General features: G+C 40.9%; 1 protein-coding gene across 3 annotated transcripts in view; it reads left to right on the top strand.

Moving 5' to 3' along the window:
* Window positions 1–15,630, top strand: part of mkln1 (muskelin 1, intracellular mediator containing kelch motifs) — a 162,050-nt gene extending 146,420 nt beyond the window's left edge. For 2 of the 3 annotated variants that reach the window (XM_078235844.1, XM_078235843.1), the window contains exons 15-18: window positions 766–905; window positions 1,631–1,733; window positions 7,319–7,373; window positions 8,888–15,630. In XM_078235844.1, coding sequence (XP_078091970.1) covers window positions 766–905; window positions 1,631–1,733; window positions 7,319–7,373; window positions 8,888–9,009 — 420 coding nt within the window. In that variant the 3' untranslated portion in view covers window positions 9,010–15,630. Of the gene's footprint in view, window positions 1–765; window positions 906–1,630; window positions 1,734–4,264; window positions 4,481–7,318; window positions 7,374–8,887 lie in introns of those variants that run through there. The other variant, XM_078235845.1, reaches the window with a different exon arrangement.
* Window positions 15,631–17,420: the final 1,790 nt, after the last annotated feature.

The following is a 17,420-nucleotide window of genomic DNA, read 5'->3' as shown; positions in this document are numbered from 1 at the left end:
TAGGAATCACTCTTAATTATTGTGTGACTTGGAAAGAAATAATTAATGATAAAATAATTTCTAAGTTATATTTAAATAGACCCTTTCCTTCTCTTTCTTTTTTGCACGCACTTAACTTTAATTCTGCATTGTTAGATGGTAGTTCATGCATTAAAATTCCCAATCTCTTCTCACACCTAGTGGTGCACTAAAGCAGACTTTAGTTTGTTTCCTTCGCTAGTAATTCCCAGAACAGGTCATCAGTCTTTCGCAAGGGGTTTAGAGGTTGAGGGGCGCCACTCCACATCAAGTGGGGCTGACCAGAAGTCTCTCCCACTCTCGCCGCCAGCCGTTTGCAGGTTGACAAATTCAATCTGTTTGATCGCATTTTGAACAGCAAGTCCTGGGGTGGGACTCGAACCTGGAACGTTTGGCTTGGAGGTAGCCACTGCGCCACAAGACTTCCTTCATTAAAATAATACCCATCCACTCACAATATCAAAAAATGGTCTCCATTCTTTAATAATTGCCTTGCACACTTGGTGGAATGGGAAAATATGAGGAGAAACTGAGCATTTGAAGACTAAGCATCGTCCAGTTTACATGGATGACTCTCCCTGCTTCCAAAGCTAAGTCAAGGTATTTGGCCCAACTCTATTTGAGTGTCAGATTTGGGCAATTCTGCACCATGTATGTAGGTCTTAAGTATGATTGTATTTACAATGTTGACCAGAGGCTTACATTTATTTTTTGGATGTAACACATGAACTGTATTTTGGGGAGCAGGTTCACTACTTGTTTGGTGGGAATCCTGGGAAGTCGTGCTCACCCAAGATGAGACTGGATGACTTTTGGTCACTGAAGCTTTGCCGCCCTTCCAAGGACTACCTCTTGAGACATTGCAGATACCTCATCAGGAGACACAGGTATGGAAGAACAAAGCTCCAACGTTGCTCTCAATAATGTTCGGAGGTACTAGGGCACAGCATTTAACTACCACTGTGGGCTTGAGTGTAAATTGTGACTGGATAGACTGTGGGTAAAAGCTCAGCTGTTAAGCTTTCTTGCTAATCCCCAGTTGTTGTTGGTTGCTCATTGTGTGCTTCTTTGACCTTTGTGTACAGCCTTTGTCCAGATATATATTTGGAACTTGCAGAGCTGAAGGATGGTTGAAAGGTGCATTTTCCTTTTGTGATCAAATTTAATTTATCCAACCTCAAATTTGTGTCTTATGGTGTTTATATAAAAAGTTGAGAAATGTATCAAAAAATGATTGAATATAGTGTGCGCGTGTGTATAAAAGACAGGATAGCAATCTGGTTCTATTCTTTTTTGAAAGGCCCTCTTATTAGGTTGTTTCCCCTTCCTCGAGTCTCCTTGTACTGCACAGAAACAGGTTCATGTGCCTGGACACCTGGCCTTGCATCTCTGCAACTAGCCACGAGAAAGAGCAGTAAAATTGATTTCCCCTCAAACAAGCTTCCCCAAATGGAAATGCTAGACTTCTGAATCTCATTTCCCTCCGCTGCTATACTGCTGAGCTTGGTACCTTGGCTTTGGAGGACTGCAGAATCTTCTGTCACACAAATGTAGCATAATGTAACTTTTCTTTCTTGTCCTGCAAACTTGTTTTCCTTCAATCCCCCTCTAGATTTGAGGAGAAAGCTCGAGCAGACCCTTTAAGTGCTTTAAAATATTTACAGAATGACTTGTATGTTACTGTGGATCATACGGACCCAGATGAAACTAAAGAGGTAAGAACTACAAACTTTCTATTCATCATTGCTCTGTCCACTGTGATACTGCTTATATACTTGATATAATTTATGGATATTTTAATAATTACTGCAATGGAGGTCTAGAGGTTGCACTTCAGTTTGTCTTCATTTATTTATGCAAAACTGTTGCAAGGAGATAGCATTTCTGCATTATGTAAGCTTAAAGTTCAATTAGTGTTTCGTTAACTGATCTCAGCTGGAGGGAAAATGGAGTGGGTGATGGAAAACGGGGTGTTGACCTCAAACCCCCTTGACCAGAAAGGGGAAGAATGACAGCCAGAGGTTAGTGCTCATTGCTATTCGCTAATTTCTGGTCAAAAACACATGCTTGTGAACTTGTGGTTGAAGACCTACCTGGACTTGGCTGTGAAGCTAGCATTCACTGCCCAGTTTCTGATATGAGGCGTGACCACTTGGTTGAGGCAACACAGATCCTGTGCCTCAGCAATTTCTGTTAAATAAGGAAACATGCTTTGGACCGTGTACACACAGTCCATTAAAAAAGGATGATAGGCAGACAGCCGCAGGAAGTGGCAAAAGCGATGGTCAGACGTTGTGGTGTTTTGGTCAGCCTGTTTAAGATGACTGGCTGCATTAGCATTTATGTCTGTCTGACCATGGTTCTGCTAACAAAATACCATTTTGAGAATCAACTCATGAAACCTGGTGGAAAATATAACACCTCAGGGTATTCCACATAGTAATGGCTATGTAAAAGTAGGTCACAGTTGTTTTTTCAACTGTACCACAAGCCTGGGATGTGGGTTCAGAATAGTACAGGACGAATTTAGGACCAATATCTGAAAGTTCTCCACATACGGTAATCAACATGTGGACCGAATTCAGGCAATGGAGGTAGAAATTGTTTCAAAATTTGGTTTCCAGAATGGGAGGACTGTGAGGACACTGTCTGGATGGATTAAGATGCCCAATGGGCTGCCCTATCCTCTGGTCAAGCTGTGATTTACTTTTGAAAGTGCCCTCAATTGTGCAGCTGTTTTTAAAGTTTCTGATTTATCCAGTGTAAGTTTTAGATACTATTTGACCTTAAATTTTAACCATGTTCATTTGAGACTTGAACCATTTAGGCAACAGGAGACAGTTTGGTGAAGTAACTTGGGAAAGTTGTAGATGCCTACAAAAGACAGGGTGGGTCCCGACTAGCATACTATAGCTCTTGCTTTCTGGTTCAACCTCAAGTGCAGGCTGACGCTCCATCTCTGTCACTTCTGCTTCCCTCTGGACAACAATCACTTGCTGTGTAACTTGCTCTGAAAGTTCTGCTTATTCATTCATTCCAAGCCACAATCCACTGCGTTATCAATCTTGTTATTGAAATCATAGAAACCCTACAGTGCAGAAGGAGGCCATTCGGCCCATCGAGTCTGCACCGACCACAATCCCACCCAGGCCCTACCCCCACATATTTACCCGCTAATCCCTCTAATCTACGCATCCCAGGACTCTAAGGGGCAATTTTTAACCTGGCCAATTAACCTAACCCGCACATCTTTGGACTGTGGGAGGAAACCGGAGCACCCGGAGGAAACCCACGCAGACACGAGGAGAATGTGCAAACTCCACACAGACAGTGACCCGAGCCAGGAATCGAACCCGGGACCCTGGAGCTGTGAAGCAGCAGTGCTAACCACTGTGCTACCGTGCCGCCCTATTGCATTCTAATTGGCCTAAACGGGGAATGTAATCAATCTGTGATTGGTCAAGATGGGCGGCACGGTAGCACAGTGGTTCGCACTGCTGCTTCACAGCTCCAGGGACCTGAGTTCGATACCCGGCTCAGATCACTATCTGTGTTGAGTTTGCACATTCTCCTCGTGTCTGCGTGGGTTTCCTCCGGGTGCTCCGGTTTCCTCCCACAGTCCAAAGATGTGCGGGTAAGGTTGATTGGCCATGCTAAAAAAAAATTGCCCCTTGGTGTCCTGAGATGCGTAGGTTTGAGGGATTAGCGGGTAAAATATGTGGGGGTAGGGCCTGGGTGGGATTGTGGTCGGTGCAGACTCGATGGGCCGAATGGCCTCTTTCTGCACTGTAGGGGTTCTATGATGGGCATGATCAGTTTCCAATTGGTTTCTCGAAGATGCTGTCATCTATTGGCATCATTTCCCGTTGTCCCCTGACTGGCCCTCTACTTGTGGGAGCATCCCTCTCCATTAAAGTTTGTTTCTGTTACTTCTGTTAGAAATTGGCTCCATACCCAAGTTTGCTGCTTATAGTGAAATGGGCTTCGTGTATTTAAATGGGCTTGAATTTTTAGGGGTACAGAAAAGAAGGTTGTAATTTGAGCAGATGTAACTAGCCTTGTTACTGGAATTATTGAGTTTCTCCATTAGTTCTGGAGAACTCTTACAAAATAAGTGTGTAGCAAAGTCCTCCAATTATATTTTGATGTCCTGCTCACTGTTGCAGCTTGACATGTGACATGCAGGTTTCCTTTCTGTTTGACTTTTTCTCCTGACTTGGCTCATTTATCCAATGTTTTCCCACAGTTGCTGTGGTTGGGGGTCTGTCAGGATGAATGGGCATGGACTGTCTCTGAACGTTAAAACTGCTTGTCCAACATCCAGTATTGGCTGAGCAGAAATTTTCTCCAACAACATGCCAGGAAGTGCGATCTCCAATTCCTGCTACAGTCTTTATTCCCTGTCAGCGCTCTGGCTGAATCAGACTGTCTGCAATCTTGGATTCCTGTCTGATCCTGAGATGAGCTTCTAACCACATATCCATTTAATCATTTAGATCATCTGTTTCCACCACATGACCTTGATCGTCTCTACCCCTGCCTCAGTGCAGCTGCTGCTGAAATCCTGATCCATGCCATTATTACCTGCAGGCTTGATTATTCCAATGGGTTCCTGGCTGTTCTCCAACTTCTACCCTCTGTAAATTTGAGGTCACTCGAAACTCCGTTGCCCATGTCCTTGCACCACGTCTTGTTCATCCAGCACCCCTGTGCTTGCTGACTTGCTTTGGCTCCTAGTTTACGATTCGCATCCTTGTTTTCAAACCCATCCATGATTTCACCTCTTGCTATCTCTGTGATCTGCTTCAGACGTAGAACTCCTAAAGTGTGTGAACTCCTCCAATTCTGAGCCCTTGAGCATCCCTGACTTTAATTGGAGCATCAATGATGGCAGTGCCTTCTGTAGCATAGGCCTGAAGCACTGGAATTCCCTATCCAGATGTCCCTGGTGGCACAGTGGTTAGCACTGCTGCCTCACAGCAACAGGGACCCGGGTTCAATTCCGTTCAAACTCTACACAGGCACTGACCCAAAAATCAATTGATCATAAGATGTTCGAGAGATATGCAATGCAATGAATAAATAATATTGGTTTATCCAAACCCATGACAACTCTCATACTGGGTTTACTTCTACAGTATGACGTTAATTGGAATGTAGGTTTCCTCCGGGTGCTCCAGTTTCCTCTCTCAGTCCAAAGATGTGCAGGTTGGGTTGACTGGCCATGCTAAATTGCCCCTACACGTCAGGGCTTGGGTCAGTGCCTGTGTAGAGTTTGCACGTTCTCCCCGAGTCTGCGTGGGTTTCCTCTGGGTGCTCCGGTTTCCTTCCACGGTCCAAAAGACGTGCTGGTTAGGTGCATTGGCCGTGCTAAATTCTCCCTCTGTGTACCCGAACAGGCGTCGGAGTGTGGCGACTGGGGGATTTTCCCAGTAACTTCATTGCAGTGTTAATGTAAGCCTCCTTGTGACACTAATAAATAAACATGAACTTAAAAACGCTTCTCTCCCTTTCTCCTGTCCTATTAAAACTTATCTCTCTGGTCGCCTCCTCCTTATGTGGCTTGTTGTCAAATTTTGTTTGAAGACGCTCCTGTAAAGCACCTTTGGAATCTTTTATTAAATTAAAGGTGCTGTATAAGTACAAGCTGCTGCTTAGCCATAACTCTGTGTGTAGTTACTCTATCATCCATGGAGATTATGGAGTTGTTTCATCTCCTGTTGGAAAGTTAGGGTGTGCTCTGCCTCAGCTGGGTGTGTACCACTTTGCATCTCAGTCTTCAGATCAGTAGCAGGAAACAGACAGTGGCTTACTGCTGGACCAGTTAGTGTGTTAGACCTGCATGTGGGGTCCTGCATAGCTTGTTGAGCACGACAGCTTTGTGCAGAGATGGTGTTTTCTGTACAAGGCTGGTGTCTGTGTATTTGCAAGTAGTTATTAACATCTTGGCCCACTAATCCCATTTACCAATCCAGTGGTCTTTCAAGCAGCAGAAGCACATTTTGCTATCTATTGTCATTTTTGGCTACTATTGAAATTAATGGCTATTTGAAAGGCTGCATTCACAGCAGCAAAATAGATGTTTGAAGGTTTGCCTCCCCTAAATGACTGACATACTTGGAGATGTTTGCTGTGGAATTCACTGGGTATTTATAATTGGTTCAGATTGTTCGAGTAAATTCGCAGTGAATTGGCTAGCACTATCCCCTGCGATGTTTAGTTCTCTGACCCCTCTGCTGCCCTCCCCCCACTGCACCATTCCCTTAGAGTGGGGCGGATGTTTGAACAGCTTACATTCAAGATTCTGTCAATGCCACTCCATAATCAGCCATCAGATGTACAGTGTTGATTTGGGATGGCACACCACAGGTTTTCTTTCTTCCATTCCACTCAAAGCATCCAGCTATTGATTGCTGTCTCCTTTGCCAGGCTACCTTGTACAGATTGGGAACTTTCAAATGTAAATTGACGCTGCTGGGTTTTTCTGTGGGTGTGTATTTCTGGAATCAGCCTTCTATTTACTCTTTAGATATCTGTATTTTCTTTATCATTGTATTTGTAGTGCCTTTAAACGGATATGTTTTGCGCATCCCCCCTCTTGATACACCTTAAACAGGTTATAGAAGTGAGGAAATGCTGGAAATACTCAGCAGGTCAGGCAGCATCTGTGGAGAGAGAAACAGAGTTAATGTTTCAGGTCAATAACCTTTCATCAGAACTGGGAAAAGGTAGCGATGTGATGGATACAGCGCCATATCTTTCGACTAGAGACTTTACAGCCTTCCGGACTCGAGATTGAGTTCAACAATTTCAACCACTAAAATCTGTCCTCCCATTTTGTTTCCTTTTCTTGGCATATTTTGGGTTTTACTCTTATTTTTGCTTTCAGAAAATGGCATACCTGCACGAGGCGCATCTTTTTTCTTTTCTTGCCCCATTGCTATCTCCTTTGGCCCTGTAAGACTGACTGTCATTCAGTCTCTCCTGTCTTCCGTCTTTATCGCAGACCCTCCTTTCGCCCTTGTCCCATCCACCCCTTGCTCAAAACACCTCTAACTTTTCCCAGTTCAAATGGAAGGCTATCCACCTGAAACGTTAACCGTGTTTCTCTACATCTCCGCAGAAGCTGCCTGACCTGTTGAGTATTTTCAGCATGTTCTGTTTTTGTTTTAGATTTCCGCAATCCGCAGTATTCTGCTTTGCCATTTAGTGAGTTTGTTGTGTACATTTTCCGCAACTGCAATTTATTCCAGTTGCTTCGCTTTGCATTTGTAACTAATGTGCTTCCTTTATTCTTAAGTTTCAGTTACTGGCTCAGGCACTCTTTAAATCAAGTTCAGATTTCATCCCATTAGGTAAGTGTTCATAAAATGTTTACATACCTGATATTGATATGAGTGATGAGGATTGCAGAATTTGCTACCAAATAGCATTGATTCTTTAAGGGGGAGTGCGATGGGTACATGACGCAGAGAGTAATGGAAGAATGTGATCGGGTGAGATTCATTCTTGTGGGAAGAGGCTCGCGTGGAACAAAAGCATCAATAAAATCTGAGTCAAATGGCCTGCCCTGTGCAGTAAAATTCTGTGTATTCTATTGTCTGCTGGATAAATAGCTCAGATGGTTTCCAAGTTTAAACCCGATTATATCACCTGAAAGCCTGTATGTGGTTGATAAGTTCCAGGGTTCTCGGAGAAGCTCATCAAGCTGCAACCACTGTTCCCCCTCCAGAGGTCCTCGTTTCCAACATTTTCTCTTGGAATAGAAACATAGAATCCCTACAGTGCAGAAAGATGCCATTCGGTCCATCGAGTCTGCACCGACAACAATCCCACCCAGGCCCTATCCCCGTAACCCCATGTATTTACCCTGCTAATCTCCCTGACACTAAGGGGCAATTTAGCATGGCCAGTCAACCTAACCTGCTCATCTTTGGATTGTGGGAGGAAACTGGAACACCCGGAGGAAACCCACATTCCAGTTAATGTCATATTATAAGAAGTAAACCCAGTATGAGAGTTGTCATGGGTTTGGATAAACCAATATTAATTATTCATTGATTGCATATCTCTTTAACATCTTACGATCAATTGATTTTTTTTCTTTAGAAACCTATCATTTTTAATTTTTCAGCTATAGAATTTGAACGACTGCACTATGTTCCTGGATAATATTATAATTTTTGAATATGGGTGGTAGTTAAACTATTTGTGAGGCAGCCCATTCCTGCTTCCAGAGTAGGCTTACTGGAGAAACACAGCTCTCCCCCACTAGGGACAGGGAGGGGAATGGGGCATCGGTCACTCATAGGGTGCTGTCAGTCTGATCTCTCAAAGGCCAATTCAGCACAGCATTGATTCAGGCCCCAAAGCCAATTTAGCTAAAAGCTGAAAATAAATAGACCAAAAATGTTTTTCACGTGCACTTCAGCAGTGTTAACTTTTAATTCATTTGAGCTATTTGTAGAATGGGTGTGGGACATGCTTTCCTCTCCGCTGAATTGGAGTCCATTGTGTTGTATTTAAAGCTTAAAACAATGAGCTATAACATCGCTCCTTTTAAAGATTTAAGCCTACAATGTCCTGCTGTTGGTTGGAGCCCATAATTGATGCGCTAGAGGCAACAATAATATTTGGGAATAGCAGTACTGAAGTCCATTCGAAGCAGGGCAGATATTTAGTTGTGAGCGATGGTGCCGACCTTTCTGGACCCATACCTTTCCTATAACTCTCAAATTCTACTTAAATTGGTTAAATGCCCCTCTTGGGAATCATGTGCGTTATTTCCCTAATGCCATTATCTCCTGCAACCTGAGCAACACAGAATGAAATCGCTCACTTTATGTTCATCTGTCTCCCTTCCCAACAGGTTTTTCAGACGTTGATCAGACTTATGCCCAGAGAACTCTGCTGTTTGATACGCTGGTAAACTTCTTTCCTGACAGTATGACACCTCCAAAAGGCAACCTGGTTGACCTCATCACACTGTAGCTGGACAGCAATTGATGGATTCTGGCTTGAAGAGAAAGTGAATCACGAATCGGATCTCCTGTTTTGTGCGTGCTATATTGGCTTATGATTTTTGGCTGGCAAAGATGGTTTTTGTAATGCATCACCCTTCATCTAGTTTTGATTTGAGTGTCCAGTGTCAGTGCTGTTTTCATGCAGGCTTTAGAACTGGGTTGGAACAGATGACAGCTTTGTGAAAATGGGTTTGCTTCCCAATGTGTGTTCAGTCCTTTGCTGCATTGTTGAATATTTAAAACTATTTTTGAGATTTACTAATAAATCCTGCCATCAGAGTGTTGATAGAAACACGCAGTTGACGTTCTCAATGTCTCGACTGCTTGCTGGAATGATGCTGCAATGACATTTCATCAGCAGTATTTCAGTCCACTCTTGTCCATTTATCAGTCCAATAGTCCACACCCTTGAAGTCACATTATAGTGTTGTCTTATGTGCTGTTTCCATTCTCTTTGACCTCTATAGCAATATTAATAACTGCTTTAAAAAGCTGCAGCTATACTTTTGACATTGAATTTGAGTGCTGTGCATAATGTCCTGTGACTGCAGTGTTACGCAATGCCCGGTGGGGTGGCTGACATTGGAATTCTCAGCCAGCGAGAGTAGATTTGCTGCCTTTATTGGGATGCATTTTTACTTCTGAATCGATCCATTTTTGCTGTTAGTTTACTCCTTGCGCTTCAGTTGCCACCCTCTTGTAAATGGGACTAACTTTAATGTTCACCTCTCCCTCTTTGTTTTTGATCGCATGGCCAAAAAAAAAAACACCTCCAGCTTTCAAAACGCTTGCTGCTGAGGTGGCTGATTTCAAGGTATGAAAGGTCCAGCATGGTCTTTTCCACTTGGGGCAAAGATTACTCCAACAAAACAATTGCTTTCAAAAGTTGAGGTCGTCAGCAATTTGCCTTTCTATTTCAGCTGGCCCAGAGTGTGATGCACAGATGGTCGGTTTGCAAAGCCCGCTTTTATGTATTTTCATCTGGAAAGTGCAGTGTGCTAAGTTTTGTTTCTGAAGCAAGACCGTTCTCGTTTTTTTTTTTTTGCACCAATTTCACCTCTTGAATGCAAATGACGGCTGCTGAAAAACAGTTTGCAAAGATCCACGACGGTATCTGGGTTTTGGAGTTTCGTACTGAGTCTCAGTGTGTGCGTGTGTAAAGGCCAGTTTTGTGGTAGAAATTCCGTGCTATTTTCTGCTGCAATTCGGGATGCATAACACCCACATTCCCAATTTTTATTTCAAGCGAAACAAAAAGGTCAATATTCCCTCAAACTATTACAGAGCCCCCCTGGCTTTATTTTGTTAAGTAACAAGACATATTGATAAAATCTGAGAGAAGTTCTTTGATTCTCCGTGTTCTGGAGATGGTCGCCTCCAAACTTCGGAGGTTCTAGTTTAGGATGCTTTCTGCATTTGGCTTCTAGGAAAAGCAGAGAAACCCAGACTTCAGTAATTTCTCGCATCTTGTATTCTTTTTCATCATCCTTCCTCAACGGGCATGTCATTAGTTGTAACGCCATTTCTTGGAACGTGTCAAGGTGATGCCTTGAAGTATGTTGTGCTTTTTTTTATATAAAAAAAAAAATCCAGCTCAGCTGCCAAAGATAGAGAAATAGAGTTATGTGTGCCGATTGGAAATACATGTTTGAAACTGTGTCAAGGAAGTGGGGACTTTTCTTACAGTCTTTTAATTTTTAATAAGTTTCTCAGATGAACTATTTTAACTCTTTCACACCTTTAAGAATTGGAACCGATTGTTGTAATTGCCGTTAAGGAAATTGTGGAAGATTTTGCTGATGCAAGTTTCTAAATTGTACCTCTTTGTACAGCTGTTATCTATGTATTTTTAATCCATTGGCACCCTTCAATTTAAATCTCTCGTACAATGATCTTATGTGAAGGATGGTCACAGCGAAAGTTTTAAAGAGCCATTTCTAGTTAGCAGTGACTAACTTAAAAGGCTTTCACTTGTCTTAGGAATGCATGTGATGATGGTACTTTACCTCACTGAATTGTTCCCTCTATGCTGCTTTTGTGCTCAACTATAAGAGGCAAAGGTTTTTTTCATTTTGTTCCTCTATGAAAGATGATTTTAAATTTGTTTTTTCATGAGTTTCACCAAGACACTCCAGTCCAAGCAGGAGTAACTTTTATTCAAAACTGTTGAGCTGAATGAAGATTTTTCTTCCCTCTTGCTGCATTCAAATCTCTGCCAGACATCTTGCACCATTCTGGATATCCTGATTCCCTTCTGTAGCTAGGACGACTGTCAGTGAGTCAGGATTTCATTAGCATTGCTGCTGATTGGTGCCCTTGTTTATTTAAAGATGGCCCTGTAGATATTAAGTCTGCATTGTTTTGATAAGTTCCGCAGTCTCATAACTGTAAACTGCTTGGTGTGAGACGGTCTTTTTTTTTTTAGGAGAGTCAGGAGTGTTCAAGAATAGAAATAAAGAAACATCTTTCAGCTGTGTATATGTTTTCATGGTACAAGGCAAAATCTATGTTGGGCAAACATATTGCTCAATGTTTCCACTGCCCATCTTGTAAAATGAACCATTTGCTGATCAAATAATCAGTGGTATTCCACGAATCATTTACAATATCAGATACTCCCATTTCTCCCCCCACCCCATACCAGCCCTAACTGTTAAGAATTATATAAAGGGAAGTTCTGTAAAAATCCAAACTTGTAACTGCTGCAGTCAGAGAAAAGCAAAGAATTTTCACTCTTAACCAAAGCATCTTGTTTCTGATAGTGCTGCATTGAGGTCACGTTTGGTTGACCAACCTGACCTGATAGCCTGGACCAAAGGCTAATAAGAGTGCAGGACAGTTGGAAATACAGACATGGGAGGGTGGGAGAAATAGTCCTATTTAAACAGACATCAGCAATTACTACGCAAAATTGCAAACACTCCAGAAGTTATAACTATTGTGAGGGTGCACCTTCTGCACCAAATTCCATGATTTAAAATGTACCGAAGATCATGGTGTAGTCAAGAATTGGACCCACCAAAAGCTGAGTCCAAATGTTCCACTGTCTAATATATGGAGCGTTGTACTTCAGACTGTCTTTCGGCAGTCCCTTTTGCCCTTGACAGCAAATGCTTTTGTTAATACGATCTAGCATAGTTATTTTGTATTTATAAAATTGTGGGGTGGTGGTGATAGTGTTGGAAGTGTCATAGCAAATACTGGAAAACTTTCCTGATCAGGACAAAAATCTCTGGGGTTAACCAAAGAAAAGTTTAAAACACCCTGTACGATAGTGGCGGCTTCTCACTGGAAGAGAAGAAAAATAATAAAACTTTGCATTTATGAAATAGTTTTTTGCGACCATATCACAAAGTGCTTCACAGCCAAGTTGGTATGGTTGGTCATGTCCACGATTGGATGGGCATCAACTGTCCCTTCTGAGCTCCAGTTTTGTTAAGTAAAATAAAATGCTTAAGAGTAGAGAACCAGTTGATCAGTATCTGAAAAGGTAAAGATTGAATCAATTATCTGATGAACAGTCACAAGCTAAAATATTTTGTCTGTTTACCGATCTATTTTTGTGTTACAGATTTCTAAACAATTTCTTTTGAACTGCTATTATTCCAGAATTGCCACTAATTTCTAGTGTAAAGCACAGAAAACTGACCATGATTTGGTGCAATTTGGCACTAAGGTTCATGTAGTAATTTATTGGAAAATACAAATAATTAATATGGCAGTGTTCCATGCTAATTACTGTTCTGTATTATAGCTCTTTGACTTGTGACCCAAACAGTTGCATGGTAATGACTAATGTGTTGAGCTTACGCCCGTTTAGCCGGAGTGTATTTAAAGCAGGCAGTTTTGCAGATGTTTTTATCTCTTAGACAATTTACTCTCATTGGCCAATTTTGTCTAGTTGATGTTTTAATTAACTAGCTAAAATAAGATAAATAATTGTCAACCATGAGTGTAAAACAAATCTGGCTGACTCATTCAGTTTGATATGAATTATTTTTATAATTGGAGGGAAAGTACAAATGTAGAGGGCAGGCTTTAGAATATTAAATTACTTTGGCCTAGCTCAGCTCCAAAACTGTCAATTACTGGCTCCATGTACTTTATGGCTGGAATTTTCTTTCTGGGATGAGACCTGCTGCCTAGATTTACATAATCAATTGTTCTCAACATTTACATTGAAGCAATGCATAATGGCAGGAATTTCTGTTGAGTTCATAAGCCATCAGATGTTTGCATCTGCAGAAAATAGTTTCGCACTTGTTTAGGTATATAAAAAGCCAATAATATCTCCAGATTGGGTTATGGGATCTTGCTAATAAGTAGAACAAGTGATTTGACATGGTGAAATACCCGATTGTAACAGGCACAAGTGTGTATATTTGTGTAACAATAACTGCTTGAAAAATTGATTCATTGTAAAGCACTTTGAGATGACCTAATGAGGTACTATTTAAGTGTTTTGGCTTTCTTTAACCAGTTAGCTGGTTATTTAAAGGAGGGGGCTAGGCTGTTGCACTTCATTGTAAATGCGTTTTTTCAAGTCTTAAATTTGTTTAAGGTCTGTCGGAACATTAGCCTCCACTTTACTGGACTGCAAAGAATAACTCGAGGAAACATTCTTCAAGTGGAATTGGTCACTCTTGGTTTCGGGGTCCGTTGAATAATCTTTGTCCAGAAGTTGTCACTAATTGGCACCAAATTGGGACAGAAACGGGGCAGTCGGAGCTGTGTGATGGGCATGTTTCAGGATATAATGGGACACTAAAGGACTGTTTTGAACTCATTCTGTCCTTAATGTTGACTCTGAAAGATGGAACTGTTCTTGGTCTCATTAGCAATGTTGCTTCCTGAGAGCTTTTTGATCCTTTTCTCAAAGATCTTTGAGCCAGCTTTGCATTGGGATAGGGAAGAAATAGTGTTGTTTAAATCAGCTTAGCTGAAATGCTAAAATGTGGGAACAGGAAACTGAAATAATTTGCTTTAAGTCAGTCTATTTAGAGGTAAAACTGAACACCAAAGGGCAGCTTTTCTTGTAAAATAAAGTGACCAGGTTCTGGTTTGAGTTTCATCTCCATGCCTTTCAACAATCAGTCCATCTCCTCTGCAGTGAAATGTAAAATTTGTTAAGTACAGACCTAGTATACCATGGGTGTAATAACTTGGTAAGGACACATGCTCAGTATTGTGAAGTTGATGTGCTCGAACAGCTAAGATCTAATTGAGTGCTTAAGCAAGTTCAAGGAGCTTGATGGCTAATGTTTGTAAAGGGTATGGTTGGGTAGAGGGCAGGAAGGATGGTTGACAGCAGTTTATTTAACCTGCTTTGAGCAGTAGCTGAACCTTATAATGAGAAGCTGATGCAATTGGGATTTTGGAAAGAGCTAACCTGGTAAGTGTTTTCATTTTCACTTGTGTTTGTCCAACGTATTGGAAGAAACCTGATTTGGCCCATTTGATTTTTAAAAAAACAATGGAAAAGAAGGATGAAAGTGCATGAAACGAAAAAGCGAAAGAATATTAGCAGTGGGAAGCCTGGGAGGAGAAGTTTCAAGTTTCAATTCCCAACAGTAACTCTTAGTTTGAGGGATCCTCAATAGAAAAGATTCTAGTTAAAAGTCATGTTTGAAACAGGAGTGTAATTTGAACAGAACGGATTAGTTTTATATCTCCTTGTAATCACAAAGGTGGTTCTGTGACCCTTGAATAAAGATAACAGTATGGAAGCGGCATTAAATGAATTGCAGATGTGTGGCTGAATTGGGTGAATACTCAGTAGTAGAGCAAGAGAATGGATATCCTGTTAAAAAGAAAATCTGCGAACTCTTCGACTCCTTCCTTCAAAGTAATTGGTGTTTATAATACTGTTTTGGACCCAATCTGGATGAGATGCTACATTTCAATACTTTAAGAATTGATGCATTGTCATTTTCTGTTTAGATTTTAACAGATTCAATGCTATTGTATGGAAGTTAACTTTGATCAAAGCCCAAAAAGATGTTTTCAAAGACTTAAGTAGGGAAAAACAAATGAATATAAATAACTTTCTAATTGCATCCTCCCATTCAGGGCAAATTGAAATATAAGACTTTGGGATTTGTATCAGTAGTCCAAATCCCATTCAATATTCCTCTTGCTTTCTTTTGCAATATCACTGAAATATATATTTAGTGGGCACTGTTGGTAAAGTTAGGGTTATCTAAAACATTTGTACTTCTGAATGTGTTTGGTGCTGCAGTTTAAAAGACAGACAGTGGGTGGCACAATGGGTTAGCACACTGCTTTCAATTCTGCCATCTGAATTCTAAGCCCCGACTGATGGAATTGTCACGGCAATCTTGACTGCATTTATTTATTTTTGGCTACACAAAGTTGCCTCTCAATTGGCAATCGCAGTCCATAGCCACCAAGCTAACAAACAGGGGAACGGTCACACTGCAGTTGAATGATTTACGGTAACGAACATGAGGATAGAGCAGAGGGAGCTTTAAGGGGAGTGGCCTGCGCTGTAGCTGCCTTCATGATGCCTGAATTGGGGAAATGTCCAGTGCTGCTAATGTCTTCAGTGCAACAGTTTGTCAAAATATTTTTTAAAACTACGATTTAGAAAGCAGAATGTGATACTTAGACTAGTTCTGTTGTTCAATGTTAAAACATTCAGCCTTTCTCTGAAGTGGGGTGAGTTTCCAAAGAATACTATTACTGGCCAAATTGTTCCCTCTTTGGGGGAAGCGATAAATCAAGCATGCAGATTAAAGAAAATAAACTGAGAATGCTGGAGATTGGAAACAAAAAAAATGGAAAATGCATTAGTTATAGTGTTTTGAGTCCAAACCCTGCATCACTTACATGCACATTTTGATGAAGGATCTTTATCCAGACATTTTTCCTCATGAAACTAATATTTCCATCACCTTTGTTTTTCAACTGTTATTAGGATATATACGGCACAAAGAATGTAAAAGCTCCGTGATCAGGCAACAAGAAAAATGCCCCATCGAAGAGTTTTTTGCTCCTTGACTGAGATTTTTTAAAATCGTAAACATTTTGTCCATTCCCCCTTGCTAGTAAACATAATGAGAATTATAGCTGAGTTGCAAATCCTAAATACAGTAAGTTTCTCTCCCCATATCAAGAAGATTCGTACATTACTTTTTTAACGTGTTTGTGATTACTTTACATAGCCTGATTAAGCAGATTAGTTGCATCAATAGGTTTTTTTTCTTTTGAAAAAGATTATTTAATATCTGATGTCATCCCCTCTTCAGCCAAATATATTTTCTGGCATTTTGCATTTCCTCAGACTTGGTAAATAATCGACATTTTCCACCATTTATCCATGTTGTTTTCTAGTGCGCGCACAGTTTTTATATAAAGTTACAAATTCCACCGTAGGACTGGCACTCATTTAGCAATAGTCAGTAAGCTTGAGTATAAATGTTTTTGAATGACATTTATATAGATGCTTGCTGAACTCAATTTGCCCAAGTTGGCAAGTGCAGAGAAACTGCTTTCATTGAATATGCCCTTTCTTTCCCGAAGAATTAAAAATGAGATGGATGACTTGGAGTTTGTAGACAGGGCAGAATTCAACAAGAGACAGTGTCCAGTGCATGATGTTGTGTTGAGCTGTTCACCATTAAAATATCGGTTGCTGTATAATTTTGTCTGTAATAACTTGGAGTAAAGGTTGATAGCCACCGAGTGTCCAACGAATTAAAGTATTCCGAAGGTAGAATTTCTTTCTCCTTCCCCTCCCTGCGAATTCACTCAGCAAACAGCACAGTTCAAACTGTTCAATGTACCGCAGTCTATATATTTGTGACCTTTTTGGATAGGGAAGAAATATTGCTGCAGTAGATACTGATCTTCCAGGAGTCAACTGTTAGGCAATTCAATGCCTTTTCTAGCTCTTAGTTTTAAGCCATCTTGTTGTGTAAACTTGGTGACTGTAGTTGATGTACTTTCTGTCAGCTCCACCCAAATTCGGATAGGAAAGAGTATCACGGTCAATAGGTATCAAAAAATGAACATTAGTAATTATTTAAGGAAGGTATTTTAGTCTCGAGTATCAATGATTCTCAGCAATCCAATCAGAGGAGGCTTTCAATCAGCGTAGAATTGCCCTAATCGACCTGACTATTGCTAATGAAGAATACAAATGTATTGGTTTGGTGAGTAATGCAGCCACATCTTCCATCAGGAAATGCCCAAAGATCATTAAAGTTAAATGGGCCTTCCTTTTCCTGTTTGAATCTGTTGCTTAGGATAAGTTGCAATAATTTTCCATGCACATGATCCAACTAAGCAAACAATCACAGTAAACCGGGTGTTTTTTTTTGTTTTGTGATCCCCACAATGTAGACTTATTAACAACAC

This window comes from Mustelus asterias, chromosome 19 (assembly GCF_964213995.1).
Source record: "Mustelus asterias chromosome 19, sMusAst1.hap1.1, whole genome shotgun sequence".
In the NCBI taxonomy this organism is placed as follows: Eukaryota; Metazoa; Chordata; class Chondrichthyes; order Carcharhiniformes; family Triakidae; genus Mustelus; species Mustelus asterias.
Note: the sequence above shows the minus strand (reverse complement) of the source record. Positions and strands in the feature narration are given on the sequence as shown.